We start from the raw sequence: 26,088 nt of genomic DNA, 5'->3' as shown, positions 1-26,088 counted from the left end.
ACTCCGTGGGCAGCCAATCAGGAGCCGCGCTTCCGCCCTAAGCTCGCCTCCCGCCGCTCAAACTGCCCAATCAGCACGCGGGAGGTTAACGGATCATCGTTCCCCTATGTCGGCGGTCAAATGAACCAATCGGCTGAGGGCAGGCGCTTTACCAATAAGATCAAAGAGTTAGGGGAAGAGGGACACGCGATTGGCCACTCGGCCTATCGGTCTTCATCCCCGCGGCGGGCGATTGGCTGTCGGGGACTAGGGGGCGGCTTCCGGGGGCGGGGAAGGTATATTAGAGGCGGACAAAGGCGGCGGCGAGGCCGTTTAGCTCGCCGCCATTTTGCGCAGCGGGCTCCGAGGAGCAGCAGCCGGGGCGCCTCTCCTCCTCCTCCTCTACCACCACCACCATGTCGCGGGATCGGTTCCGTAGCCGTGGCGGCGGCGGTGGCGGCTTCCACCGGCGAGGCGGCGGCGGTGGCCGCGGCGGCCCCAACCACGATTTCCGCTCCCCGCCGCCCGGCATGGGGATGGGCCAGAACCGCGGGCCTATGGGGGGCGGCCCGCAGGGCCCGGGCGGCCCGCCGGGCGGCGGCCCGAAGCCCGAACCGCCGAAGCCGCCCGCGTCGACCTCGGCTCCGCCGCCTTCGTCCTCTTCGTCCGCCTCTACCACGGCGGGGCCCGCCGGCAGCCAACCCGGACCTGGGGCGCCTCCGTCGGCAGCTCTGCCCGCGGGGCAGCCGCCGCAGCAGCAGGCGCAGGGTTCCGCGCCCGCCTCAGCTCCCCCCGGCCCCGGGGGGCAGCCTCAGCCGCAGCCCAAGCCGAGCCCCAGCCCCACGCCGGCCGGAGGCCCTAAGAAAGGCCAAGGACAGTCGCCCGGCGGCGGGCCCAAGGGGCCGGGCGGACCCCAGCAGGGGCCGGGCGGGCCGCATAAAGGCGGGCCGGGCCACCGCGGCGGGCCGGGCGGAGAGCCGCGGGGCCGCGGGCAGCAGCACCAGGGACAGCAGAGCCTCTCGTCGCAGCAGGGCCCGGCCGGAGGCGGCGGAGGCGAAAAGCTTTCGGACGAGGTGAGTCATGGCGCCCTCCCCCCTCCCCGAGCCACAAGATGGCGGCGGCCGCCATGGGGGCCCCGCGCGCCGCGGCCGCCATTTTGAGGGGAGGAGCGCGGGGCCGGGGGGCGCAGCGGGGCCGGGGGACGCCGGGCCGCGGGGCGAGCCCGCCTGAGGGGATTCGGAGGAGCCACGGGGCCGTATCGGCCTGCCCCCCCCGGTTGGGGAGCTGCGGGGCCGCGGTCACGCAGGGATGGCTCGAACCGCTTTGCTTCTTCGTAGGGTTTTAAAGCGAATCTCTCGCTTCTGAGGCGGCCCGGGGAGAAGACCTATACTCAGCGCTGCCGTTTGTTTGTGGGGAATTTGCCTGCTGATATAACGGATGAAGACTTTAAGAGGTTGTTTGCCAAGTATGGGGAGCCAGGAGAGGTTTTTATCAACAAAGGGAAAGGCTTTGGATTCATTAAACTGGTAGGCTTTCATACTGTACGTCCACCTCCTTAAAATTCTCCCGAAATAGTAATTTGTAACGTGATTTTCTAAAGCTGGGTCTTAAACTTCCCTCAGGAATCCAGAGCTCTTGCAGAAATCGCGAAGGCAGAATTGGATGATACCCCTATGAGGGGTCGACAGCTTCGTGTTCGGTTTGCCACACATGCTGCTGCTCTTTCAGTGCGTAATCTGTCACCTTATGTCTCCAACGAGTTACTCGAGGAAGCGTTTTCCCAGTTTGGTCCAGTGGAAAGAGCTGTTGTGATTGTAGATGATCGAGGTAGATCAACAGGAAAAGGCATTGTTGAGTTTGCATCAAAGCCAGCTGCTCGAAAAGCGTTTGAACGGTGTACTGAAGGAGTGTTTTTGTTGACAACGTAAGTGTTTTGCTCCCTAGGATTTTTAGTTTTAAGCTGCATAGAGTTGTCAGTTGCTTCTAGCTTTTCGGAGTGGAGATTGCTATGTAAAATGTGTATTTTGTGTTCAGCACTCCTAGGCCGGTTATTGTGGAACCACTGGAACAACTGGATGATGAAGATGGTCTTCCAGAAAAGCTTGCTCAGAAGAATCCAATGTATCAAAAGTAGGCACTATCTTTTGTTATAAACAGTATATAAATAACATAGTGTGATCCCAGACTCAGAAAGAGTTAGCAGTTTTTCAAATCTGGCTTTGAATGTTCCAAAGAAACAGTGCATAAATATCAGCCTTTTAACATATTTTTTGGTAAGTGTACCTGCACAGCTCTTAAATTAGACTTCAGTTGTTTGCTCATACTGTTGTTGAAAATTATCTTATTTAAGGCACATAACATGTTGATGTGAAAGGGAACAATAAATTGTTTATTACTTAAAGTAAGAAAACTACAATTTTAATTTTTTTCCTAACTAATAAAGTTCCCCATGGATTTGCCTTATGAGGCTGACTGCCGCACATGAAAAATGCAGTGGTAGATGAGTCTTTCCTCTAGTAACATCAGGTTAAGACTTCTGTAGTAAGCCTATTTATTATAGAAATGTTTTTCAGATCGCCAAAGGGAGTGGAGAGGGAAGATCTTGTGGGTCTTGAAACAAGTGTGTTCAAAATGGCTTGTTAGGATCAAAAGCTATAAACAGCTTAGCAACAATGTCTTTGAAAACAATGCAGATCAGTGTTTTTCCTGAAATCTTAAAGTACTTTAAATTGATAATGCATGAAAAGTTCTTAAATTTCTCTAGTTTTGTTGCATTAATTACTGAATTTTTAACTCTAGTTACTTTATGTGACAGAATGAGATGTCAGGTGTTTTGAGGACTAGTTAAGTTAAAATAAATATTACAGTTCTTCTTTAACCAGTAAGTTGGTACTGAAAACTTCATCTTTCCATATCCAGGTGTTCTGAAGAGCTATTTAGGCAAAGGTCTTGTCTTTGAAGATTTTGCAGCTGGCAGTTACCAGCAGTGTTTTGAGGAGGGAGTTAAGAACAGGATAAACAAGCAGTAGAACTGGAAGCAGAGAGATTTGCTTGGATGTGATATAGTGCAGCAGTCTCCTCGTTTGCGTTTGGTAGTCTGTGGACTAAATGCTGTTCTTTAAATCCATAAGACCCTGTACTGTTTTCACCATTCTGTCAAAACAAGCTTTATATTACATCATTGAGGTCGTATTTTGATGTTTTGTTTTTTTTTGATGTTCCCTAGTACTTTGGCTGTTCTGCCTGTGGTCTTTTATTGACCTTCAGTTTCCAGGCTTATGCAGCCTGACTGAGTATCTTCCTTTCTCCAGGGAAAGAGAGACTCCTCCCCGTTTTGCTCAGCCTGGCAGTTTTGAATTTGAATATTCCCAGAGGTGGAAATCTTTAGATGAAATGGAAAAACAGCAGAGAGAACAAGTGGCAAAAAACATGAAAGATGCCAAGGACAAACTTGAAAGTGAGATGGAAGATGCTTATCATGAGCATCAGGCAAACCTCTTGCGTCAAGGTAATTGGCTCTGAGTTCTGTCTCTAAATGCTTTTTGCTCTGAATGCCAGCTTAAATGTATGACTGACTGTTTAATGGTTTTTTGAATGAATTCATGCTTCCTGTTGTGAACCTGAGGTTGGTAGTTTCAGTCTTAGAAAAGAGAATTGTGGTTTCTCAGTTTTAAATTAAATGAAGTATACCTAAAAATAGGGTTATAAATATTGTCTGCTGTCGTATAAATGAGGTTGATCTAATTGAAATCTGAATTTAAGTCTGAGTTTGTGGAACAGCTGCTGACAAGCTTGGTTTCTGCAGATCTTATGAGGCGTCAGGAGGAACTGAGACGTATGGAAGAACTCCATAATCAAGAAATGCAGAAACGCAAGGAAATCCAGCTGAGGTTGGTCTGGCTTTTACAGGATTTTTCAGTTGTACATCTGCTTCTTTTAAACTAAATGTGAAAACTTTTATTTTGTCAAGAACCTCCATTGCGACTTCAGTTTGCATATGAGAAATTGAACTGCAGTGTAAGTTTTTTTTTCCTCAAGTATTTAAGCATCATATGGTATCTCTTCTGCTGAAGTGTTAAATTGCTCATACGTGTGATGTTGATGAGATGTTGAAAGCGTTGCTCCTGTAGTTTAATGGTCTGCTTTGGGATGATCAGGCAGGAGGAGGAGCGTCGCAGGCGAGAAGAAGAGATGATGATACGTCAGCGAGAGATGGAAGAACAGATGAGAAGACAGAGGGAAGAGAATTATAGTAGAATGGGTTACATGGATCCAGTAAGTGAAAACACGGTATTTTCTGGATATGTTACTGTGCTTGGGGATTTCTGGAATTCTTTGGATGTTTTTGAGACTGATGCATTTTGCTTCCTTTAGGTTAGATGATGTGATGTCTTAGCGTAAGTGAAATGATAGTTGTGGGCCGTATGTGTGCTTTATCTCCTGAAAGGTACAGATTTCAGTAAGATTCTGTGCTAAAAGTTGTTTCTTCTACGCAGAGGGAGAGAGACATGAGAATGGGTGGTGCCACCACAATGAACATGGGAGGTAAAGAATTTTTAAATAATTGCTTTATGTGGTTACCTTAGAAAGTGCCAGAATATGATTATATGTTTCTCTTTCTTAGATCCTTATGCTTCTGCAGCCCAGAAATTTCCACCTCTCGGAGGTGGTGGCGGCATAGGTTATGAAGCTAATCCAGGAGTTGGCCAAGCAGCCATGAGTGGTTCTATGATGGGAAGTGACATGGTAATGTATCCTGTGGTGGCTTTAGTTTAGCACAAGGGAAATGTTGCAGTTGGGAATTGAGTTCTGTGCTCGGATGGTTGTGCAAATATCACTGTTAACTGCTGACTTTCTTGTCAGGTGTTTAACATGGAAGACTAGTTTGGCAGTATGTAGTACTAGTTTAGTTAACCATTATGGTAGCTTACACAGTTGGAAGTTGTTCGTAAGTGAATTCAAATGTGCTGTTAAGCATATTTGCAATTAACTCTGACTTTATTGGACTTCAGAAATTCTGCATCATAGTTAGGCTTGGAAGGATTCGTACAAGTTCTAGCTAACCTGACAATTTTCAGAGTTAAAATAACATACTAGCTGTTCAGTAATTTGACATTGTGTATGGACAAGTGAGATCTTTGTTCTCCTTTCCAAAGTTTAATGCTGTGTTTCTTTTGGCCCTTCCAAGCCTAGTTAGAATTGATGCGTGTTGGTATGGATATGCTGTTAATTCAAAAATCTGTGCTCATGTTTCTTTAAGCAGCAGATTAACTTAAGTAATGGTGAACAGCATATCACTTACTCTGTATGCTGAAGTTTGCCACAGAAAAGCAGAAATGCTGTGGTTTTTTTTAGGTTTTAGGCATGTTCCAGTGATCCTTGGCTGTAGCCATTTTTGTGGTTCCTGGCTCACACAGGAATGATAGCCTGTTCTTGTTGTTTCCTTTGTTGGGTGTGACTATAGGTAGAGTTTATTAAAGCTCCTGCATATCTCATGTTCTGAGGTATGTTTCCAAATGACTATTTTTGGCACACTATACGTGTGAATGGGCTTTGAGCCTGCTTGGTGTTATCACACTGAAGCAATACCGATATAGATTAAAGAAATGCTTAATGAGTATAATGGAAATCTATGTTGGTTTAGGCGGTGATGCTAGCGTGCTTTCACCCTCCTCGTAAAGGGTGTACTGTGTTGCACAAGCTGAAGTAAATGATTTTTTTGGGTGGGCTTAGGCCTCTGGCTTATCTTGGTGAGCTACCATAGTAGCTTGTCAAATATCTTCTGTTTTTATGGGAACCGTATCTTTGGAATCATAACTTTGCAGAGCCTCATCGATTCAGTAGACAGTGCCGGTGGCCTTAATGTATCTATAATCTACTGATGTATTTAGGCAGTTCCGAAGTTCACAATGAATAGTTAGGCAGTCTGTGGTAAATGCTGTGCATATTTTTCTCCTGAAATTCCTGGTACAGGTGCATGCTGAATTTGGGGAATACTTGAAAACATGATATGGTCAAAATGTGTGACAGTAAGATGGTTTAACTGCCTTGCGTTTCTTAGGATGGGGATCTCTGCCACACAGTGCTGTCACAGTTACTGGGCTGCTATCTTTATAAACAGAATTGGAGGTAGGCATAAGCTGCCGTGATTTAGGCAGAAAGACCCCAGGTAGTATTTCTGAAATACCTTTCTTGGAAGGATTGAAACAAACTTTCAGAAGTCAAGAACTTGAAGTAAAAGTTTTTGGTTGCAGGTACCTTTTGTAACAAGCAACCTACCATTGTTCTGTTACTCGGTAGTGGAAAACTTGCTTGAAATGAAGTTTAAGGCTACCTTTGACTTTATAATTTGTCAGTTCTGTAGATTGAATGCTGATCACACCTACTGATATACAGTATCTGAATGAAGTACATGCAACTTACAGCTACTGGCAAAAATACCTGAAGCCTCTGCTTTATTGCAGGGCAATTTAGCTTTTACATCTTGGTGTGAAGGCTTTCAACACTGAAGTTGTGAATTTTCCAAGAGTGAATGTGGTGAAGGTGGGGTGGGGGGGTACACTGACTGGATGCACAGAACCCTTTGTGCATAAGCTCTAACCTGAAACACTGAATAAATTGTAGCTCTCTGAACACATTTTGCATATACAGCAGCAGTTCCGGAATACGTGGGATTTAATAAAAGCAAGTCTCTTGATGGAGCAGTTGCGTTGGTTAGGTAAATCACTGGTCATGAGCTTTTTCACATTTTTTTCTTCTTGTAATCCAGTAGTGCTCACTATCAGTTTTGATCACTGCCTAAGGCCTCTGCAGCTTAGTCAGCAGACCGTAGTCTTAACCCCATCTTGAAAAGCACATGGTCTCTATTGCAGCACATGCCATTAACTGGTGAGTAGGCATTCTGTTTACAATGACATTTTATGAATGTCAGCTTGTACTTCAGTGAACTGAAGATACTCTCTCTGGCTAGGCTTACTGGAAATGACAGTGGTGTAATCTAAGCTTTTACTGCACTAAAGGTGAGAAGTTTGCAAGCTATTTGCATTAACTTGGTTGAAAATTGCTAGAGCTCATTTGGAAAAGTTGTTAATTCACATCTGCACTAATGCTTACATTTCTAGCACTACAGGGAGGATCTGTTCTTTGTAACAGATGTATGAGAATGCATCAAGTGGGAACATACCTCAAGGCATGTATTACAATAAACTAATTTTTAAATTACCCTTTTTTCCTTTCTATGTTCCCGGTACCTGTGGATCGGCTCAATGGTGATTGTATCGACGAACCTTGACTACGGAACCTTCTAAAAATATATACTTAACACACATGGACATCAACTACATATAATGAACTGTTAATTCTGTTCCAATAGCGTCCTGAACGCTTTGGGCAGGGAGGTGCGGGGCCTGTGGGTGGCCAGGGTCCTAGAGGAATGGGGCCTGGAACGCCAACAGGATATGGTAGAGGGAGAGAAGAATATGAAGGCCCAAACAAAAAGCCCCGATTTTAGATGTGACCTGTAGTTTCATTCCAGTTTGTTTTGTCTGTCTTGTTTAGACACCAACTTTTTAATTCTTGCATTTTAGTAAGAAAGCTACGTTTTTATGGATGTTAGAAACTTACTGACCTAATATTTGTAAGTGGTCTGTTTGGGCGAGTACAATTTAATTATGTAATGCAGTGTTTCAAAGCAAATTTAGCTGTTTTTTTGATGTATAACGTCCCTAACTTGATGGCAGTGTACCTTGTGCCACTGAATTCCCAAAGTGTACCAACTTTTTTTTACTGTGCTTCAAATAAATAGAAAACTAAATGTAGTAACTTTTCTTGCCATTCATGGTTAAATTAAGAGGCTAAATACCACACCTTCAGCAGTAACCCAAGAGTCTTGCCACAGAGGTCAAACTAGACCAGGGTGTGGAACTGTAGTGAAGAGTTGAGATCTCTTCCCATAATGCCTCTAGCTTAAGACTGGGTCAAACAGTAGCTTAACTTTCCAGTAGGTGCAGATTTTTTAAACATTAATTGTGCTGCAATAAGGAAGCAAATGGAAATCTTGCAGGTGCTGTAAGATAATGGTCATGAAAGCTACACTGCAAGTAATGCAGTATGTAACGAATTTCATATTTTAGCTATGGATAATGGGTGGTGGGATGATAGCACTTACCACCTTGGCAGTTACTGCTTGGAATTTTTTTTTTTAAGTCTTTAAGCGGAAGACTTAGCAATGGTTATTTTAAAATAAATCCGTAGAAAGACTTGTATTGACTGACTTCCTATCTTATGGATTATTACTGAGATATTTATATGCTCTTAAGGTGTTTTAGATTCCAGGATCTGGCCTTGCTCCGTATTGTATATCTACCTGAAATTGCTTGGCAAAAAGACCAGAAGTGCTACTTGAGTGATGAGGGGAGAACCTGCTAATTCATACTTGTAACTTGCTTGTGTCCTCATGCTAATTGAGTGGACTAATTTGCATAGTTCAGAATTCAATTGTATTATGGGGCCTACAGGAACTAGTCTTAAGTCTTGTAGCTGGTGGGTAAATCCTAAATGCCTGTATGTAAAATACAGAGAAACGAGCATTCTTGCACGATGGTTATTGCTATTATTGATGTGTGGAGGTAATGCATCAAAAGCAGTATCTAAATCTGGAGCTAACAGTTAATACTGCACAGTACAAATAAACTCCCTTCAAGGCTGTTTTGTAGGTCTGATGAATTCATTAGCTTGCTGTTAACTTCGTTAAGCCCCAGAAGAATTTCAAAGCATTCTGGACTCATAAGGTAGTTGCTTTGCTTATTATGACATTGTACCAGATGAGCTGGGAACGTGACTTCCCAGCATAAAATGCCTTGGTGTTAATGCAGGATACATCAACCTGCTTGGCACAAAGTAGGTAAACTTAGTTTGGCTGTACCTTCATGCCACTGCCCAACTACTGAGCATTCTGTGAGTAGCTTTAACCTTACAAAGATCTTTCCACTCCTTGTGCGAAGCATTGGCTAATTCTAAATTCTATGCTAAATTTTCTCTGTGGTTAAAAGTTGTCAGATTGCAGTATCTTAGAGTGCGGATGATCGCTTTTGAAGTACTCACTGTAAGTGCTGTTACTCCTCAAATGAAAAAGTAGCAGGCTGTGAAATGCTGATAACAGGTAACACTGACTTTGGAATATTCAGTGCACTAAATAGTGACTCAGCTGGTTTGGTGAATGCTTCTTATTTTCCCAGAAAAGTGTGGATGTTGATAACATGCTAAGACAATGAATTGCTATTCAGGAAATCCCGAATTGGCAGTTCCTAAACTGCAGACCAGGTATTTGGGAGTACTGGTATTGGATACTTAGCCTAAAAATCGGCAGTCCCACTGCAATTTGCTTTAAGTAGTCCTAAATAATGCATATGTTTTCTGCAGGGTGTTCGTGGGACACCCACAAAAAGTGAAGGTGTCTGAGGTGGGGAATTCTGAACGTAAACATTAAATTAATTTTTTCAGTTTATTTTTCAGATTACATGTCATTCTTTATTAAAGAGATGCTGGTGCATATCCTAAAGTATGTTCTCTTGTAGCTCTGTAACTTTGAAGAGTGAAGGATGCTGATGTCCTTGTACCTTTCAGAGGTTCTCTCTTGGTACCCCTGTTTTGTATGTAAGCTACTGTTGCTAGGTACTAAAAATCGATGAGTTGCAAAACCATGACCAGTAAATCTATAAAAGAATCGGCAGTTTTCAAAACATCTGAAAGTTTGATTAAATGAAGCTTTGTTGTAGCTGCATAAGCAGAATTTCTAAAACTCTAAAGTTCTGCTTTGAGTTGCATGTATTCAACAGGCAGACAATTAAATAGCCAACTCGATTTCAAGACCTTTTAAAGGTGGTGTCTTAAAAGCTGGCAAACATGTCAATTTTAAAATCTGATAAAGTTACTAAATGTGGGAGGTGAGACGGTTATGTTCCTTTGATCTGTTCCTATGAGGTTTTGGACTTTTTTTTTTCATAAAATCAGATTGATGTAATTGAATCTTTAAAACAATTCAGAAAAGTGCTTGGTTGGTCAGACCTGTTTTTGGATGGTCTGGCGCACAACACCTTTTTGTACTGGACTTGGAGGACATTGGCTGTTGCAATTTAGCTTGCTTTAACAAAATTGAGCCCATTTTGACACTTAGATATCTAAAAACTGCAGCATGTAGAAACTGGTATCGTTATTCATATCTTCATGCTTCCTCAGAAATGAATACAGAATAATCTTATCTTCTGGTGTAGACACATTACACTAATCATTTATACAGCTGACGAGAAACTGAATCTGCTTTTGAGATTTTGTGGTATTTTTGTGGTAGAAAAATTCTTGGCTTCTCCTTGGCAACCATTTACTGTGGCAGCAAGTTTTTGCTGGAGTTTTTGAGACTGCAATTTACACTTAAAACTAGTGGCCTGCTACATAACTGCACTTAGCCAGCATTTCTGCAGTTCATAACTGTGAGGAACGTAGTACCACAAATGGCAATGGACATTAGGACCCGGATGTAGTATTCCTGCTTGCTCCAAGATTCTCATTGCCGACTGCGTACAGGTAGGTAACAAGCAATATAATATAACTTGGTGACTTTCTATGTAATCTTATACTGTGGGTATTCTGACATCACACTTCTGACTGTGGAATTACAGTGCAGCACTCTTCATACCTGTATGCTAAACTTGCATCAAAGCTGCGTGGTTTTCGGTGTTAAGCTTTGTCTTGTTCAGAGTCAATAAGCAACTTACTGTGATTCTTAGATAAGTATTTTCAGACCCGATTCCTTTGTACATATGACTCGGCTTGTGTGAATTTTTCTGAGTTACGATGTAACGAAGATGTTCTTAGACAAGCTCTGTGGGGAAGAGGGAATGTGACCTTACACTCAGTTAACTAGTCAACTAGGTGCTATCAGTGCCTAGAAAAGCATCGTTTAAACTTTCTGTAGTGACAAAGCGGCCCATCTGCAGTGCATCCCTTTGTAGAGTCTTGGCTCGGTAGGAAATGTGTTAGTAATCACTGCTCTAGCCCTGTGTGAACTGATAGTCAAAGCTCACTAATACGGCCAGCTTTAAGACTGATTGGGAATATTTCTCAGGACATACAAATGAGTGCTTGAACGAATATCCCTGTAAAAAGTTTGGTAGAGCTTATTGGAAATTTCAGTTGTCTTTAATTAATCCTTGATTGACAAGCATACCATATTTCTCTGCCTTTAATTTCTAGTGGTGAGATTCTGTATTTCTGCCTCTTAGTCATCTTGGTAGTGTAATGCGCAATTTCATTTTTCATCAGTCTCGAGGATGTAATTCTAAACTCTTCATTGCTAAAAATGCTGAATGTAGTGTTTCAGGATAAACATGCTTATGTTTCCAGACATCCAGACGTGCTGATCTGCAGCTCTTTTGCATTAGTTCTTGAACCTGAATTTCAAGGTCCCTCGTTTCAGCACATGATCCAGCCTCTTGTCTGATCAGTTTATTTCAGAGGTGTTGTAATGTGTTTTTCCCCCTTGTTCTGCAAAGGTCTGCCTTGCAATACTCATTCCTGGTATTTTGGACCATTCTGTGTTACCTTCCAGAAAAGACTCTTGCTGGTGAACAGGTGATCTGCTGGACAGCCTTGCCCTCTGCTGTAGTTAGCTTTTCAATGTTCCATTGGAAGCAGCTGCACCTTAAAGTTAAGATCATAATATCAGGTCTTTGGTTACACCACAGTGAGTGTAGCTGAACTCCAGCTAGTCAAGCAGTGACACCATTTGTCACATTCAGTTCGGCTTTTTGGTGATGGCTTACTCTTAATCTGTGACTAGAATCCAGTAGCAAAACTAATGACAGTACGCATACTGTCATGTAGCAAACCTGAACTGCTAATCCTTAAACCAGTGCTCAGATCTAACTAGTATTTCCAGTGTGCTCTGGATACTTGACCTGTAGGAATGTCGTGGAGGGGTTATTGGCACATCTGCTTTGTTCTACATACTTAAACTAGTAGGATTTTGACACTCTTGGAGCAAGCAATCTGTGACTGAACCATGGGTCTCATACTAGCTCTGACTGTCTGCAGTAATGAAACTTGGTGTGGTAGATAACTTAAAAGCCAGCCTGTAACAAGTGGGTACCAAGAAATGACATTAAAGTGCTTGCATTGTGTTTCATCTTGAATTTATACCTGTGTGTGAAATACACTTTTTCTCAAAAAAGCTTATCTAAAGCTTATCTGAAGCTCAGAAGTGTGGTGTCAGAATACATATGCGTACCTGTTAGGCCCTCAGATCCAGAATCTGGTGCTGTCAGGAGAGAGCACAGCATAGTGTGTATGGGGGCTTTACTGTAACATTAAGCATACAAAGTGTTGATTTGCTTGCAGTTTTCCCCATAGCTAAACACTGAGGCCTGTGAGTAGTTTTAGGACTTCAGCAGTAATGGGGTTGCATGTCTCTGTTAATCATTGCCAGCTGCAGTGACATGATCAGGAAGGCCAGTGTTTTGTTCCATTCTCTTAAATAAGGCTAAGCATGTTGGAAAGGATGCATAAAAAGTTATGCTGTTCTGGGTAAATACTTCGCTTCTTCCACTACTAGCAAGTTTGGAATCTGCTAATTAGCTTCAGATTTCTCTCTCCATGCCAGTTAGTGGGGCTCTTAAATAGCTGCTTACTGGAAAAGGAAAAAATAAAAAGGGAGGATTGGCCTTCTCCCACTTCTGTCATTGCTGCTAGATAATGATTGACATGTTAGGACTTGGCTGTGCAATCCCGCAGTGGTCTGTGAATACCCCATCTCTATAAATGTTGCTTTTGAACACCAGTACTGAAGAGCTAACTGGGGAGGGTTGGGAGGAGTGTGCCTATAAGCGAATCTGGAGTGTTAAAAGGATGCACAAAGATATAGTATCCCTTATGCATGGTGTTTGTTGCTATGGCATAGAAAACAAAATGTGCATACTATACTTCTGCTCCTGAGGGCCATGATAAAACCCAGGTGGTGGGTTTGAGACTAAACTTGAACTTGTCCCTACCTGGTCAAATCACATTGTGGCCGTAGTGTGATTTGCCTCCCAACTAGAGGTGTGCACAGAATGTTGTACTACTACATTCCCTAGTTGCTAACTATTGCAGTTTGCCCTCAACTTAGCTATAGTAAAAGGGTGGGTCTTTAGAAGGGAAGAATCTCTTGCTTAGAATAAAAGCAGTCGACTGACAATGCTAATCAATAGTGTCTTCCTTTGGCTTTTGAAGCACTTCTAGGACTATTGAACTGAGGGCTGCTAGGAATTAGGGACATTGCACTCCTTCATGAAGCAGAAGGAAGAGAGGGCATTGCACAGGAAACACTAGGTTAAAATAGTTGAAGTAGCTTGATAAAATTAATGCCTTCACATAAGGGATAGTATACCTCTGGCTGCAATCAAACTTCATTGTACTCAGACTGGTGATTTACGGTTTGTGCTCAGACAAGGTGCAGTTCTTCAGGCAACTACATGCATATTCTTTCACCTCTTTACAAATGTTTAGGCTAGTCTGTTTCTGCCCCTTATTCTTCCACTTAATATTTTGGAATAATTTGTAAATTCCCCCTCATAACTAATCAGTCCACATATCTTAAAACTTTGCTTTTAAGTTAGCTTTGAAATGGTCATAACTTGCTGTGTATTATAATAATAACTTCAATTGTTATCCTTTAGGTGAAGATGCAAGCTGAGTGAAACTGGAGTGCTCATCCATTGGAAGTAAGCATAACTTTGTCTTGTTCTGTATGGGTGAAATAATAAAGGCCTTTGGACACTTGATGTTCAGTCACGAAGTAACTTTGAATTAGTGAATATGTGAAATGTATAAGGTAGAACTTAGTACCCTGCTCTCGAGGTGTGGGGTTTAGTACCTGGACTCCATTTGGGCTTGATATCTTGAGAGCAGTGGTTAAAAACACCTTTCTAGATGTGGGTTTGTACAAAATATTTAAAAATCATTGTAAATAAAACTTGTGAATATTTTTCTAGTTCAGGAGCCGAGCATGAGCACATCCAGCACGATGTCCAGTGATATGTGAATGGACCAAGAAAACAAGTGAACAAGTAAGTAGATGCTGTCCTTAGGTTACCGATCTGTTAGAGCAGTGCATCACTCTGTGATGTCAGGTAGTTCCTGCCTGGAATTTGCCTCTTATTAATCTCAATTTTATATAAAAATTATGAATCTTTCTTTTGTAGAGCCAAGATCTAACCATTGTTTGAGGCTTTTCAGCCCTGCAGCATCAAATAAACTGTCATCTGAACACTGTAGGTGGTTAAACAAGAAATAAGCATTTTTAAGTTAAGGCTCAAATGGAAGGAGTGTGAATACGATGGAGTGATAGGTCAACAAGGAAACAGAGGAATAAAGCAGCTACTTATATGTTAATCTAGCTAAAAGTTGTTATAAGTGCTACTTATCTGAAATAGTTAATGAACATTGAACTTTCAAAATTACCTGCAAGATAGGTTAGTGCATACAAGAATGCAAGCCAACAGCTGTTTAGGGAAATAAACTAACTTGCAGAGCTGGAATTAATGAAATTTTCCCTCTGATTTGTTACTTAAACTACAAGGGGGAGCTTCAGATATTTTAAATCTTGTGTGAGGAGCAACATGCAAAAGTACCTTAACACAAGAGTGAGGGGTAAGTAATGCTTAGCTATGCCACAGCTGAACCTGTAAGATGTGAAACCAGCGAGATTCAATTGGTGAACTCCTATTGAATCCTGTGCAACTTGTCACTGCTGCCCTTGTTTTTGGGGTAGTAAAACAAAGCCACTTGATCTTTAGAGGTAGATGAAAACATGAATGTTATTCATTTTATCTTGAGTCTGATGTAAGAACTTATGATCCTAGAGAGTATTTATTTGGTAGGTGCATGACCTTTTCTGTGTGATGCACTGATTCCCTTTCCATGTCATTGTGTGTGATTTCTGGTGGAATTTTAAAGTTCTTGCTAACTCTGTGGTTTTCACTTGCAGAAGAAGTCCAAATGCAGTGAAGAGGAGCCAGGAACATACTGATTTTTACAAATAAAATATTTAAATTTTCTTAATGACTTCTGTTTTATTCTGGCGCGTATTCAGTAAGTTGTTGAGCATAATGCAGTATGGATGCATTTGAGAAACACTGCCACAAATGAGGCTGTAGAAGGTGATGCAGAATGTGCTTGGAGCGGTGGAGTAAGGATGGATTTGGGTCATTGGATCCAGTTCTACACTGAGAAGCATAGGAAACAACCACACTTATAACAAATATATAATACAATATTTTTTTTTCTGCTGGGAATATGCTGTGGACTTATTCTTGTAGCTGGACTGTTTCAGTTTGGGGGTCAGATGTATTCCTGACCAGTGTGTAGCCGTGTATGCTTTTGCTAAAATGACTGACTTAGGTTTTTTTTTTATAAACTACTCTTACCCCTAGGAGGTTTTGGAAGTTTCACCCACTCCATCCCCCATCTCCAGAGTTCTGTGTACTGCTCTATATATTAGGTTTCTGAATGTTTACACATGCTTGATTGGTTTGTAATAGTTTACTCAGTGATGACTGTAGTAATTAAGCCTGAGCTGCCAGTGTTGGAATTCCTTGAAAGCCAGAGAAGTGCTGTTTTTAGCACTTGAAGCACAGATTTCCAGGGTTCAAATTGCTTTACTGCTTGAAGACAGCTGTAAAGCCACTCTGTGCACATGCATAATTCCTGCTGTCATTTATTAAATATAATCCATTGTTTAAATATCAAGTAGTTTTTGCTAATGTGTTTAAAATAGGCCAACAGTAGGCTCTGTTAATACAGTTGCATTATAACAAAGTTACCCCCTACAGCAGACGAAGTCACAAACATTTGGCTAGGAACTGTTGTGAGATTACCATGATCAAAATTAATTGTACTGAATGCGGCAAGGCTGCGTGCAGCACTTGAGCTGTGCCTGGGTGTTCACTGAGGAAGTATTAGTGTCTGGCTGGGAACAAGTTCACCTGTGCTTCAAATGCCAGTCAGGAATGTATTCTGGTTTGTCTTAAATACAGTTTGCTTGCATCCAACTGAGGAGGTTTCATTACTTAATAGTGTTGGTTGCTACTGCATCATTTCTGACTCAGAATATTGTTTTGTAGCAGTGTGTGTAGATGAGTAGCCCTGGTGCCCACCTCTACTCATCAGGCATTCAGAGTTGGTTAGATGAGCAGCTGCTGGACTGCCAGCCCTGTGGCTCCACGCCAGTCATGAGTGTGTCTCAAGGCATGGTTATAGAGGGAAAGAAATCGAGCTGCAGGCATCTGCAAGCTGCTGTGAGTGGGTGAGCAGCAGCAGGGGGTGCCTTGGTATTTCACTGTGCCTGAGTTTTACAGCACAGGAGGTGGATGCTGCGTTAAAAGCTTTTATCTGCTGTTTTTCCCTTTTTCATGCAATCAGGTACAGGATAGTCTGAGAGAATTCATTCATTGATTTGACATCTTCATGCTATTGTCCAGATTTTGAAGAGGCTTCTTAGAGAAGAGGTTCTGTGGTTCCTCGATAGCCATGCTGCAGCTGCTGGCAGGTGCGATGGAAAAGGTGCTGCATTACATGCTGTTAACAAGCTGACAGGTTCAATCTTAATTAGGTTCCGCTGCAGGATTCATTAAGTACTGCACACAGTTTAAAAATTAAGTTATTCACCTGTTAATTCAGACCTTAGCTTTGACTGAGGAGGAGCCTTGAGGGAAGGAATTGAAGAGCTGTGTGGTCAGTTACCTGTAGAAATGACGCACTGTGGCGTGTGCAGTGCTGAAGCTGCCGCAGAGGCTGAGCAGCCCTCTGACCTCGTGCTGGGAAGGATCAAGCACTGCAATGCTCTTGGGAACAGCGCTTTGAGGATGGCCTTGGAAAGCAGGAGCCCCCTGCATTCTGTGCCTTTAGGAGGTGTCTCGCTGGTGAGGGAAGTGCTGCCTCAAAGCAGTGGAGGCCCGTAGTGGCAGGAACGTGGGTGGGTTTCACTGTCTTGTCTCCACAGCTACTGCAGCCGCATGCAGCCTTTTTTTCCTCAAATTCTGTTATTTTCCAGTAACTTGTCCTGATTTAGTTTCCCCTGTTGCAGCAGCTTATGTGAAACTTTAAGCCTAAAAGTGGTACCAGCACTCTAAATGAACTTCCCCTCCTACAACTCCTTTTATAATCAAACGGTGTTCTGCTTTTTGTATTGAAATTGCGCGTGTTTTGGAGAATTGCAGAAAGCCCTTGCTTTTTTCATCAGTGTGTAGGCCATTATATCATCACCTGATAGATGACTAGCATAGAGCATATATGGCATAACATCTGGGCAGCATGCCAGCAGGTTATTGTTTGCTGGCTGGTGAAGCTGATTACCTGGTCCTACTGCATGTTTCATTAGTCTAAGTAGCTCCTGTAATAAACATCAGAGGCTGAGGGCCGGTATGCACGGCACGGATGGTGGTGGAGCCCTGTCACAGCCACTGTATTTATCTACTTTGCAATTCAGCCTGAGATGCCTCGGAGCGGCACCAGGGCTGCGATTCCTGGGGGTACAAGGGGGGGAATAAAGCTTGTGTGTGTGTGAGTACCCCAGGGGTCAGGTGTGGGGCTGGTTTAGAGCTGGGATGGGCAGAAAGCAGGGCATTGTCCTGCTGAATTTATGAAATGAACGAGTGAACCTGTGGCACATCACCGTGTTCCAGCCTTCTGTGGTGGGGGGGGACAGTTCTGCCACCCAGGAGGACATTTTATTATGGACAAATGATGAATGACTCATAGGAGGAGCTTGGGCTCATAAATCTAAAGATAGAAGAGTCCCAGCTGGGGCTGGGGGGGGTTTGGGGAAAGAGGGAACTATATTTTGTGTGCAGATGTTTCCCGTTGGGGTAGGATTGCACCGAGGCAGGGCGAGTTATTTATTCCTCTCCCTCCTGCACAGAGAGAGCTGGGTGAGCGGCAGCCGGCTCTGAGTCACTCGCTGCTGTGACGTGCATCAGAGGGCTCCTGGGGCACCGGCTGCTCCTGGTCTGCGAGCCAGCCCTGGCTCTTCCACCGCTGCTGGGTGCAGGACGGGTGTCCCTGGGGGCACCGACTGCTCCAGGTCTGTGAGCCAGGCCCGGCTCCTCCAGCACCCCTGGGTGTAGGACGGGTGTTCCCGCAGGCAGGGGCTGTGCCCACCGGCACAGCCGTGGTGCCACTGGTGCCACCCTGCCCTGTCCTGTGGCTGCTGTGACCCCCCCCAGAGCCGGACCATGGTGTGGGTGCCCCGTGCTTGGTGCTGGCTGCCTGGGGAAGGCAAACGTGCGGGTCCGGGAGGGGAAGCAAACAGATGATGCAATGGTGCTGCACTTTTGCACAGAAACTACAGCCAGCTTCGGCCTGTGCCTGAGTGGGCCCTGCTCTGCCTCGGGGGCGGGTGAGACCTTGCTGTCGCAGGAAAAGAGCAAATTCTCCTGAAGCTAACAGAAAATGGTTTCTTCAGGAGCTGCCTCGCTGCGCTCCTCTCCCCCCGCGCACTAACAATGGGCCTGGAGAAACGATGAGGGCTTCGTGCAGCAACGACACAACCCCGCACGCCATGTGCTATGGCCCTCAGCGCCTCAGTCCATTATTCAGTCAGGGTCTGGGCTCTTTTATTTTTCTCTTTTTCCCCCGAGAGGCTCTGCTAGACAATAGGGCTGCCTGCTCGTGCTCCAGCAGCGCAGGGCGCAGCTCCGCACCGACATCTGCTGCGCCCCAAGGGAGCCGAGCGAGAGCGTGGGGTCAGGGCAGGCGATGCCCCCCGCCATCGCGCTGCTTCCCCTCACTGGCTTTTAACACGTTTGGTTTATGGGCTTTGAAAATTAAATAATTCGTGGTTTACCACAACGGCACCGCGCAGCAGCATGGCCCCGGGGTACGGGGGGGGGGGGGGGAGGTGGGCTGCCAGGCCGGGCCCCCCACAACCCCCAGCCCCGCTCCGGGCCCCCCACAACCCCCAGCCCTGCTCCGGGCCCTGTGCGGAGCCGAGCCCCGGGGTCGAGGCCGTGAGGCGGCTCCCGGGGCCGGGCAGAGCCGAGCCGAGCCGCGCCGCCCCCGTCGCCGTCCCCGCCCCGCGGCCGCCATGGCGGCGGTGTTCGCCGCCCTGCGCGTCCTCCTCGGGCTCTTCTTCCTCCTGGCCGGCGCCGTGAAGCTCACGGACCGGCTCTCGGCCGACGTGCACCGGCACATGGTGAGGGGGAGCCGGCCCCCGGGGGCTGGGGGCTTTGGGGGCGGCCTGAGGGGGGCTTCGGAGCCATGGGGGGGGGTTGGAACTCGAGGGGTGCTTAGGAGCCATAGGGGGGGGGTTCAGAGTCTGAGGGGGGCTTTGGAGCCTGAAAGGGGCTTCGTGGACAGCCTGAGGGGGGCTTCAGGACTCGAGGGGGGCTTTGGAGCTTGAGGGGGGCTTCAGAGTCCTAGGGGGGGCTTTGGAGATTGTGGGGGGCTTCGGAGATTGTGGGGAGCTTCCGAGCTCAAGGGGGGCTTCCGAGTCTGAGGGGGGCTTCGGAGCCATAAGGGGGGCTTTGGAGCCTGAGGGGGGCTTCGGAGCTGGAGCTGGGCCCCGCTCGCCGTCCCCAGCAGGCGCAGTTCGTCCGCTTCGCTGAGGTCTTTCCCCTCAAGGACTTTGGCTTCGCCCCCGAGCCCGACCCGTACCTGGCGGCCGTCGGCTGGGTGGAGGCGGTGGCCGGGCTGCTGCTGGCCGTCGGCCCCCAGCTGCTGCAGGAGATCAGCAACTTCGTGCTCAGCATCGTGATGATGGGTGAGAAACGGCGGGGCGGGGGGCTCGTGGCCCCCAGCACCCCCCTTGACGCCTCCTGCACCCCCTCTTCCAGGTGCCATCTACACGCTGCTGGTGCTGCGGGAGCCCCTGGCCATGTGCGCCCCCGCCACGCTCTGCCTCGGCCTCCTGCTGCTGCTCAACATCCGCGGCCACGGAGCCCCCGCCAAGCCCAAATTCGAGTGACCGGAGGAAGGAAGGACGGACGGACAGATGGATGGAGGGAGGCGAGACCCCTGTGGTGTTTTGGGGGGCTGCGAGGTAACGTGGCGCTGCTGGGTGGTGCGGCCCTGCTGCTAGCAGGGCGCTGCAGGATGGAAGCCGTGGCTCCACCATGGCACTGCTGCCGCTCCAGGGCTGAACCAGCACGAGGTGGTCGGGTCCTTCCATGCCAGGCTGGCGCTGGCTCTCGTGGGGGCTTTCATATTTTGGAATAAAGCTTCTGTTTTTTCATGTTTTGCCTCCACTGTTTGTTTCTGCCTCCCCTGATGCTGAGCTGCAGGGGACATCATGAGGCTGGGAGGTCCCTGAGTCCTGGGAGGGGAGGCTGGTGGGATCCCGGAGCAGCACCTGGGGGTGAGGACTGGAAAATATGTGGGCAGCACACCGGGGTGGAGAGCCAGCAACGAGAACCTGTGTGGGGCAGGAGCCCTGCGACTGTCTGGAGCCACCCTGCAATGTGCCAGGCCACTTGCTGCGCACCCAGCGGGGTGAGAGCAGCCCCAAGGTCCCTCAAGCCCTGTGCCTGGACGGGCTCAGGCAGGTGCTTCTGGGGGTCTTGCTCCAGTGGGGCCGGGTCTGCAGGGACCCATCTGTTCTCCAGGACAGACTGAGTCCCCTGGGGGATGGGCACTGTGTGGTGGCAGCTTGGCAGAAGCCCAGTATCACATCTGAACCCCGTGCATCTTCCAGCAAAGCAGCTGGGACAGATTTGAGGTGAGACGAGGCTCTCAGAGAGGTGCAGCACCCCCCAGTGCCACCACCAGGATCTGACTCACTAACCAAGGGGACAGGGTCCCTGTCCCAAGGCAGCAGGGAGGGGGGAGCGTCCCCTTTGCAGGGCTGGGGGGGCCCTCGGGCTCTGCTCCTGCTGAATCCCCCTTTGAAGCAAACAAAAGCACAAGGAGGCAGATTCCTGCTTTGATCCCTTTCTGGTTGCCCCCCTTCTCTCAGCTGCTGAGTGCAGAAACTTGACCTCCGCTGCTTTCATGTGGGGCCTGGGAAATGGCCCTGGAAAGGGACGGGGGCACTGGGGGGGACACAGACACCACCACCCCCGTGCCCCCAGCCAGCACTGGTGCGGGGGTCTTAGCATGGCTCCAGCGTGGCCGCCCCCATTACATACACACGCAGGTGCCTCCCTGCTCCAGCTGCCCTCCCGCACACTCTCACCCCCACATGGGCCCGGGGGGGGGCTGGAATGAGGCGTCCCCTGCCTCCCCCAGCCCGCCCTGAGCATTTAAAGCTTCCAGCAGCCCGGCTCGGCCAGGCAGCGAGGAGCAGCCGGAGGGAACACGGGGTAAGCGAGCGCCTTGACATGTCCGCAGCGTGGTGCTGAGCTGGGGATGGGAGGGAGCTTGGGGCGACCCCCTGGTTATGGGGTGCAGCATGGGCAGATGCATCCCTGTGCCAACGACGATGGAAAAAGGAAAGGGAAGAGGGGAGTGTTGAGGGAGGGAGCTGGGGGATTTTTTGGGGTCTGCACTGGCTCTGCGAAATAATTCAAGCCCACTGGGATGAGCCCTGCATGGCACCTGCTCAGCAGCCCGAGCCCTCCGTGCCTTGGCGCGGCGTTGGGTGCTGCGTGCACCGGATCTGGCCCTGCTGTGCTGGAAGACGCCTGCTCGGTGACTCAGAGCCGTCGGCAAGGTGTGGGCAGGCCGTGATGAGAGGTGAAATTGCTGCAGCCCTGGGCTACAGGAATTGCAACAGAGAGAGGTTTTTCCGTGTCCAGGACTGGGGAACAAGGGGGTGCCTGCCCCGTGCTGGTGCCCCCCTCCCCGTCACCGTCATCTCTGTGCTCCGACGCACCCTGAGCCGCTGGGTGACTTTCCCCACGGGGATTTTGGGGCGCTGGGAGCAGGAAGAAGCGGGAGCTGCAGCAGCAGCAGGGCTGGAGGGGTTCGTGCAGCCCCCAGCAAGCTCACGGCTGCGAGGGCGGCGTTAGGCGGCGTTAAGCCCCGCAGCTGCGAGCTGGAGCCAGCTCAGCACCTCCGGGTGCCGCCGTCTGCGGCTCTGCCCCTGGGCCGTGGCGCAGCTGCGCCTGCCGGTCCCCGGGGAGCGCCGGGCTGGCGGAGCCCCCGGCTGCCTGGCGGCGTGGGGGCATGCGGCTGGGGGGGCTGGGATGGTTCCCGGAGCCCGTCAGCTCCCTCGGGGTGGGGAAGAGCTGATCCTGTTTGACAGCAACCCCACGGGGCAGCTCTGTGTCCGGTGCTGAGCAATTGTAGGCACCGGTTGGAGTTGTCCCACCCGGTCCAATGCCCCCGCCATGTGCTGCAGGTCCCTGACTGTCCTCCCGTCTTTGCAGGAGCCCGGGATGAACGGCTCAGCACCGGGGCTGCCGCCGGCAGAGCTCCCCGGCGAGTGCGTGCCCCGCGACCCGGTGCAGTTCGTGTTGGTGCCGGCCGTCTACTGCCTGGTGCTGTGCGTGGGGCTGCCGGGCAACCTGGTGGCCTTGCTGGTGTTCCTGCAGAGTGGCAAGGTGAGGAAGGCCATCCGCATCTACCTCATCAACCTCACGCTGGCCGACATCCTCTTCAACCTCACCCTGCCCCTCTGGATCCCCTACTACCTGGCCGGGGGGGACTGGCTGCTCTCGGAGGCCGCTTGCCGCCTGGCCGGGGCCGCCTACTACGTGGCCACCTACAGCGCCGTCACCTTCATGGCGCTCATCAGCTTCAACCGGTACTGCGCCGTGCGGGCTGCACGGCCGGCGCTGCCGCTGACCGGGCGCCGTGGGGCCGCGCTGGCCTGCGCCCTGGCTTGGCTACTGGGGCTGGGCTGTGCCGTGCCCACCCTGGCCGCCCGGCAAACCTTCCCGGCCCGCGCCGGGGCCACCACCTGCTTCGAGCAGCACGCGCGGCACCGAGCCTACGCCTACGCCATGGTGGGTTTCTTCGCCGCAGCCTTCCTGGTGGTGCTGGGCACCTACGCTTCCGTCGCCCGCTCGCTATCGGCGCCCGCCGCTGCCTCGCCGGGCTCGCACCGGCTGCAGGCGCGCGCCATGGTGCTGGGGATGCTGCTGGTGTTCGCGGTGTGCGTGGCCCCCTACCACCTGACGCTGGCCCCCTGGGTGGGCAGCCGGCCCCCCGTGCCGCCCTGCGGGCCCCCCGCCGCCCTGGACGTGCTGCACGCGCTGAGCGTGGCCCTGCTCAGCCTCAACAGCTGCCTCGACCCCCTCGTCTACTGCTTCTGCATCCGGCGCTTCAGGGCCGACCTGGGCCGGACCCTGCGCAAAGCTGCCCGGTGCCTCCCGCTCTCCCCTCCGGCCCCCGACGTGCCCGTGCCCAGCGTCCGTGCATCCTCCTTCACCTCCTCGTAGCGGTTGGGGGTTGCTGGGGTCCTGCCCCCCTACCGCTGCTGTGGTCCCAGAGGGTTGGGGTCCCCAGCAGGGCGATGGGCACGGCTGGGACCAGCTCCAGCAGCAGGGAGAGGCGAGGGGGGAGCTGTTGCCTTGCACGCCCCCGCTCCGTCCACCCCTGCTCCGCTCTCGGCGCATCCCCACGCGCTCACGGCCCACGGTTTCCGTTCTCGCACGGATTCTGCACCCAGCGTTTGCAAGCACCAGGAGGGCGCCTTCCCCAGCGAGGGTGGGGAGAGGCTGAGCTGCGGTGGGACAGGACGGGGGGTGACGTGCGGGGTCCTCCCGGGGGGCTCCATCCTGCAGGGATACGCATGAAGACACTGACGCTTTGAGCTGGGCTGCCTGGGGGGGCAGTTTGGGGCCCCATCCCGCGGCGTTCCCATCCTCACGCCCGCATCCTGCCTGCTCCCTGCCAGGATTAAAAATGAACGAGCCAACGGCTGCCGAGTCTCTTTGCCGGCGGGGCGCCGCGCTGCACGCCGAGCAGCACCGGCCGCTCCTGCAGATGGGACAGAGCCGGGCAGGGGGATCCCCCCGGCACCCCCATCCCCACGCACCCAGTTCCTGCACCGGCACCCACGGGGGGCCCAGCAGCCCCCCCGATCCCCCACCCCTGCTGGGCGCAGGCCTCCCGGGGTGCCGGTGCCCTGCCCGTGGGCAGCGCAGCCCCCAGCCCCGCTCACGCCGCCGCTGCCTCCCCGGAGAGCCCTCGCGCTCAGCGGGGGCGGCGGAGCCGGCGCAGGGCCGTGGGCGTCTGCAGGGGCGGAAGATGGTGTTTTCCCAGCCCTGTCTCATTCCTGCTGCTGCCTCAGCTCTGCCTCCCCGGCACGGTGCGAAGGTGAGCGGTGGGCGCTGCGCAGCCGGGTGGGATTCAGGGCGGCGAGGGGCAGGGGCCGGTGGTGGGGATGGGGGGGACGCGGGGGCTTCGGGTGCCCCCCTCCTGGGGGTGTCACCCCCCAGCACAGGGCTCTCAGTGTGCTCAGAGCTTTGGAAGGAAAGGGAAGGCATCAGGCAGGGGCAAAAGGGCTGGGGGGAGTCCTGCTGGCACCGCATGGCCTCAGACCCCCCCAGCGCCCCCAGCACCCCAAATCCTGTGTCCTGGTCACTGTGTCCGCACGGAGCCGTGCTCACTGGCTGTGCTGCTCCCGCTGAGGGACGGATGCACCCCTATGGGTGTGCTCCCCTGGGCAGAGCTGCTGCACCCCAAACACGTGGGCACCCGGGTGGGGACTCTGATTTACTAAAGGCTGCAGGACAGCAAAGCTGGGGGAGAGGGGTCTCCACGTGCTGAAGAGAAATACGTGCAATCTTGAAGCTTGGAGACCCAGACATGGATATTCTCAGGGTGCTGGGATGCCCACAGCACCTGGGTGCTCAGCTCTGGGGCACAGCCGAGCCCCGTGGCCAGGCTGGACGGAGCAGGTCTCCACGTGCTGCGGTGCCCTGTCTCAGCAGAGCCACGCTGGTGCTGCACGCTGAGCCCACCCCGTTATTCTCCTTCTGGAGTAAGGGCTGTCCCAGTCACGCTCGACACCCCCCCGCCCCGTTCTTCTCCTTTTGGAGCACGCATTAAATATTAATCCTTTTTATGTAACTTCTCAGCGAGGTGGGCAGAGCTCTGCTCCCCGCGTGCACGCAGGAGCTGCCGTGCCAGGTGGAAGCACCGGCGCTGCGGGGCTGGACGAGGGCTGGGGCTCACCAGCCTGGGGTGTAATGGGATTACTGGGGGGGGGTCCTTGTGTGCCAGGGGCTGGGCAGCCCCAGCTCGGGCTCTGGTGACCCCCAAGGGTTTGCTCAGCGGGGGTGGGACAGCGATGGGGACCACGAGGCTGCTGAGTGCCGAGATGCTGTGCCGACCTGCCTGGCGACACGGCCGTCCCGGGACACGGACACGAAGCGCTGGGACACGGCTGCTTCAAACCGAGCCGCAGGAGCTCCTCTGGGCCATGTTCTTGCCCCAGCACAGCGGGTGGCTTCGGGGAGGGCACGATGCCAGGGCCGGGCACGTGCCGCCGTGTCGCTGCCGCCACCGCGCGCAGCGAGGCGTTAACCGGCTCATTGTTCCGCTGCACTTGTAACCCGCACGCGCCTTAATTATTATTATTAGCAAATTACACCGCCCGGTGCGAGGGGCTCTGCGGGCGGGCGGCTGCTGACGGCCCCGCGGCTGCCCGGGGGAGGCTGAGCCCCTCGTGGGCAGCCCCAAGACCCCGGAGCGCTACCCGGGCAGGCAAGCGGGGTCCCGGGGGAGGTGTTGGGGGGCGGGATGCCCATGGTCCTGGGGGGGGGTGCCTATAGGCTGGGGGGATGTTCACAGTCTGGGGGGATGCCCATGGTCTGGGGGGATGCCTATAGGCTGGGGGGGTGCCCACGGGCTGGGGGGGGATGCCGATGGGATGGAGGGATGCCTATGGACTGGGGTGTGCCCACGGGCTGGGGGAAATGCTCACGGTCTAGGGGGGATGCCCACGGTCTGGAGGGGATGCCCACGGGCTGGGGGGGATGCACAGGGGCGGGGGGGGATGTCAAGGGTCTGGGGGGATGCCCACGAGCTGGGGGGGATGCACAGGGGCTGGGGGGGATGCTCACGGTCTGGGGAGGATGCCCGTGGTCTGGGGGGATGCTCACGGGCTGGGGGCAATGCTCATAGCCTGGGGGGGATGCCCAGGATCTGGGGGGGATGCCCAGGATCTGGGGGGGATGCCCACGGTCTGGGGGG

General features: G+C 50.8%; 3 protein-coding genes across 7 annotated transcripts; all 3 read left to right on the top strand.

Moving 5' to 3' along the window:
• The first annotated feature begins 292 nt into the window (after positions 1–292).
• On the top strand, positions 293–15,068 carry SFPQ (splicing factor proline and glutamine rich). 4 transcript variants are annotated; one of them, XR_013941773.1, is made up of 12 exons: positions 293–1,052; positions 1,317–1,505; positions 1,602–1,903; positions 2,014–2,109; positions 3,291–3,487; positions 3,785–3,869; positions 4,137–4,254; positions 4,476–4,524; positions 4,604–4,725; positions 13,689–13,733; positions 14,004–14,078; positions 14,999–15,068. XR_013941773.1 is itself a non-coding variant. In XM_080566818.1 (11 exons), exons 1-10 carry the CDS (start codon positions 396–398, stop codon positions 13,707–13,709), a joined length of 1,836 nt encoding a protein of 611 aa, XP_080422944.1. In that variant the 5' UTR covers positions 293–395; the 3' UTR covers positions 13,710–13,733; positions 14,004–15,068. The 4 variants fall into 4 exon arrangements, 2 of the variants coding, with proteins under 2 accessions (XP_080422944.1, XP_080422943.1); XR_013941774.1 differs by having other exon boundaries at positions 14,214–15,068; XM_080566818.1 differs by having other exon boundaries at positions 14,004–15,068.
• Positions 15,069–19,045: 3,977 nt separating this feature from the next.
• On the top strand, positions 19,046–20,239 carry TMEM35B (transmembrane protein 35B). Of its 2 annotated transcripts, none has more exons than XM_080566829.1 (3): positions 19,046–19,201; positions 19,588–19,768; positions 19,842–20,239. In XM_080566829.1, exons 1-3 carry the CDS (start codon positions 19,094–19,096, stop codon positions 19,970–19,972), a joined length of 420 nt encoding a protein of 139 aa, XP_080422955.1. In that variant the 5' UTR covers positions 19,046–19,093; the 3' UTR covers positions 19,973–20,239. The 2 variants fall into 2 exon arrangements, with proteins under 2 accessions (XP_080422955.1, XP_080422956.1); XM_080566830.1 differs by having other exon boundaries at positions 19,056–19,201; positions 19,591–19,768.
• A 431-nt stretch (positions 20,240–20,670) lies between these two features.
• LOC308182251 (platelet-activating factor receptor-like) lies at positions 20,671–25,670 on the top strand. Its single transcript, XM_080566525.1, has 2 exons — positions 20,671–21,305; positions 22,314–25,670. Exons 1-2 carry the CDS (start codon positions 21,207–21,209, stop codon positions 23,325–23,327), a joined length of 1,113 nt encoding a protein of 370 aa, XP_080422651.1. The 5' UTR covers positions 20,671–21,206; the 3' UTR covers positions 23,328–25,670.
• The last annotated feature ends 418 nt before the right edge of the window (positions 25,671–26,088 follow it).

The sequence above is a fragment of the Anser brachyrhynchus genome (assembly GCF_964034855.1).
Source record: "Anser brachyrhynchus genome assembly, chromosome: 24".
NCBI classification, from domain to species: domain Eukaryota; kingdom Metazoa; phylum Chordata; class Aves; order Anseriformes; family Anatidae; genus Anser; species Anser brachyrhynchus.
The sequence above is the reverse complement of the archived record's forward strand: the minus strand, read 5'-3'. Positions and strand labels throughout refer to the sequence as shown.

Coding starts and splice junctions, on each gene's coding strand:
- SFPQ (XM_080566817.1), top strand. CDS start 396: ATGTCGCGGGATCGGTTCCGTAGCCGTGGCGGCGGCGGTGGCGGCTTC. Junction 3,488..3,784: donor GGCAAACCTCTTGCGTCAAG/GTAATTGGCTCT, acceptor TGGTTTCTGCAG/ATCTTATGAGGCGTCAGGAG. Junction 4,255..4,475: donor GAATGGGTTACATGGATCCA/GTAAGTGAAAAC, acceptor TCTTCTACGCAG/AGGGAGAGAGACATGAGAAT.
- LOC308182251 (XM_080566525.1), top strand. CDS start 21,207: ATGAGGCGTCCCCTGCCTCCCCCAGCCCGCCCTGAGCATTTAAAGCTT. Junction 21,306..22,313: donor GCAGCCGGAGGGAACACGGG/GTAAGCGAGCGC, acceptor CCGTCTTTGCAG/GAGCCCGGGATGAACGGCTC.
- TMEM35B (XM_080566829.1), top strand. CDS start 19,094: ATGGCGGCGGTGTTCGCCGCCCTGCGCGTCCTCCTCGGGCTCTTCTTC. Junction 19,202..19,587: donor CCGACGTGCACCGGCACATG/GTGAGGGGGAGC, acceptor CGCCGTCCCCAG/CAGGCGCAGTTCGTCCGCTT. Junction 19,769..19,841: donor GCTCAGCATCGTGATGATGG/GTGAGAAACGGC, acceptor CCCCTCTTCCAG/GTGCCATCTACACGCTGCTG.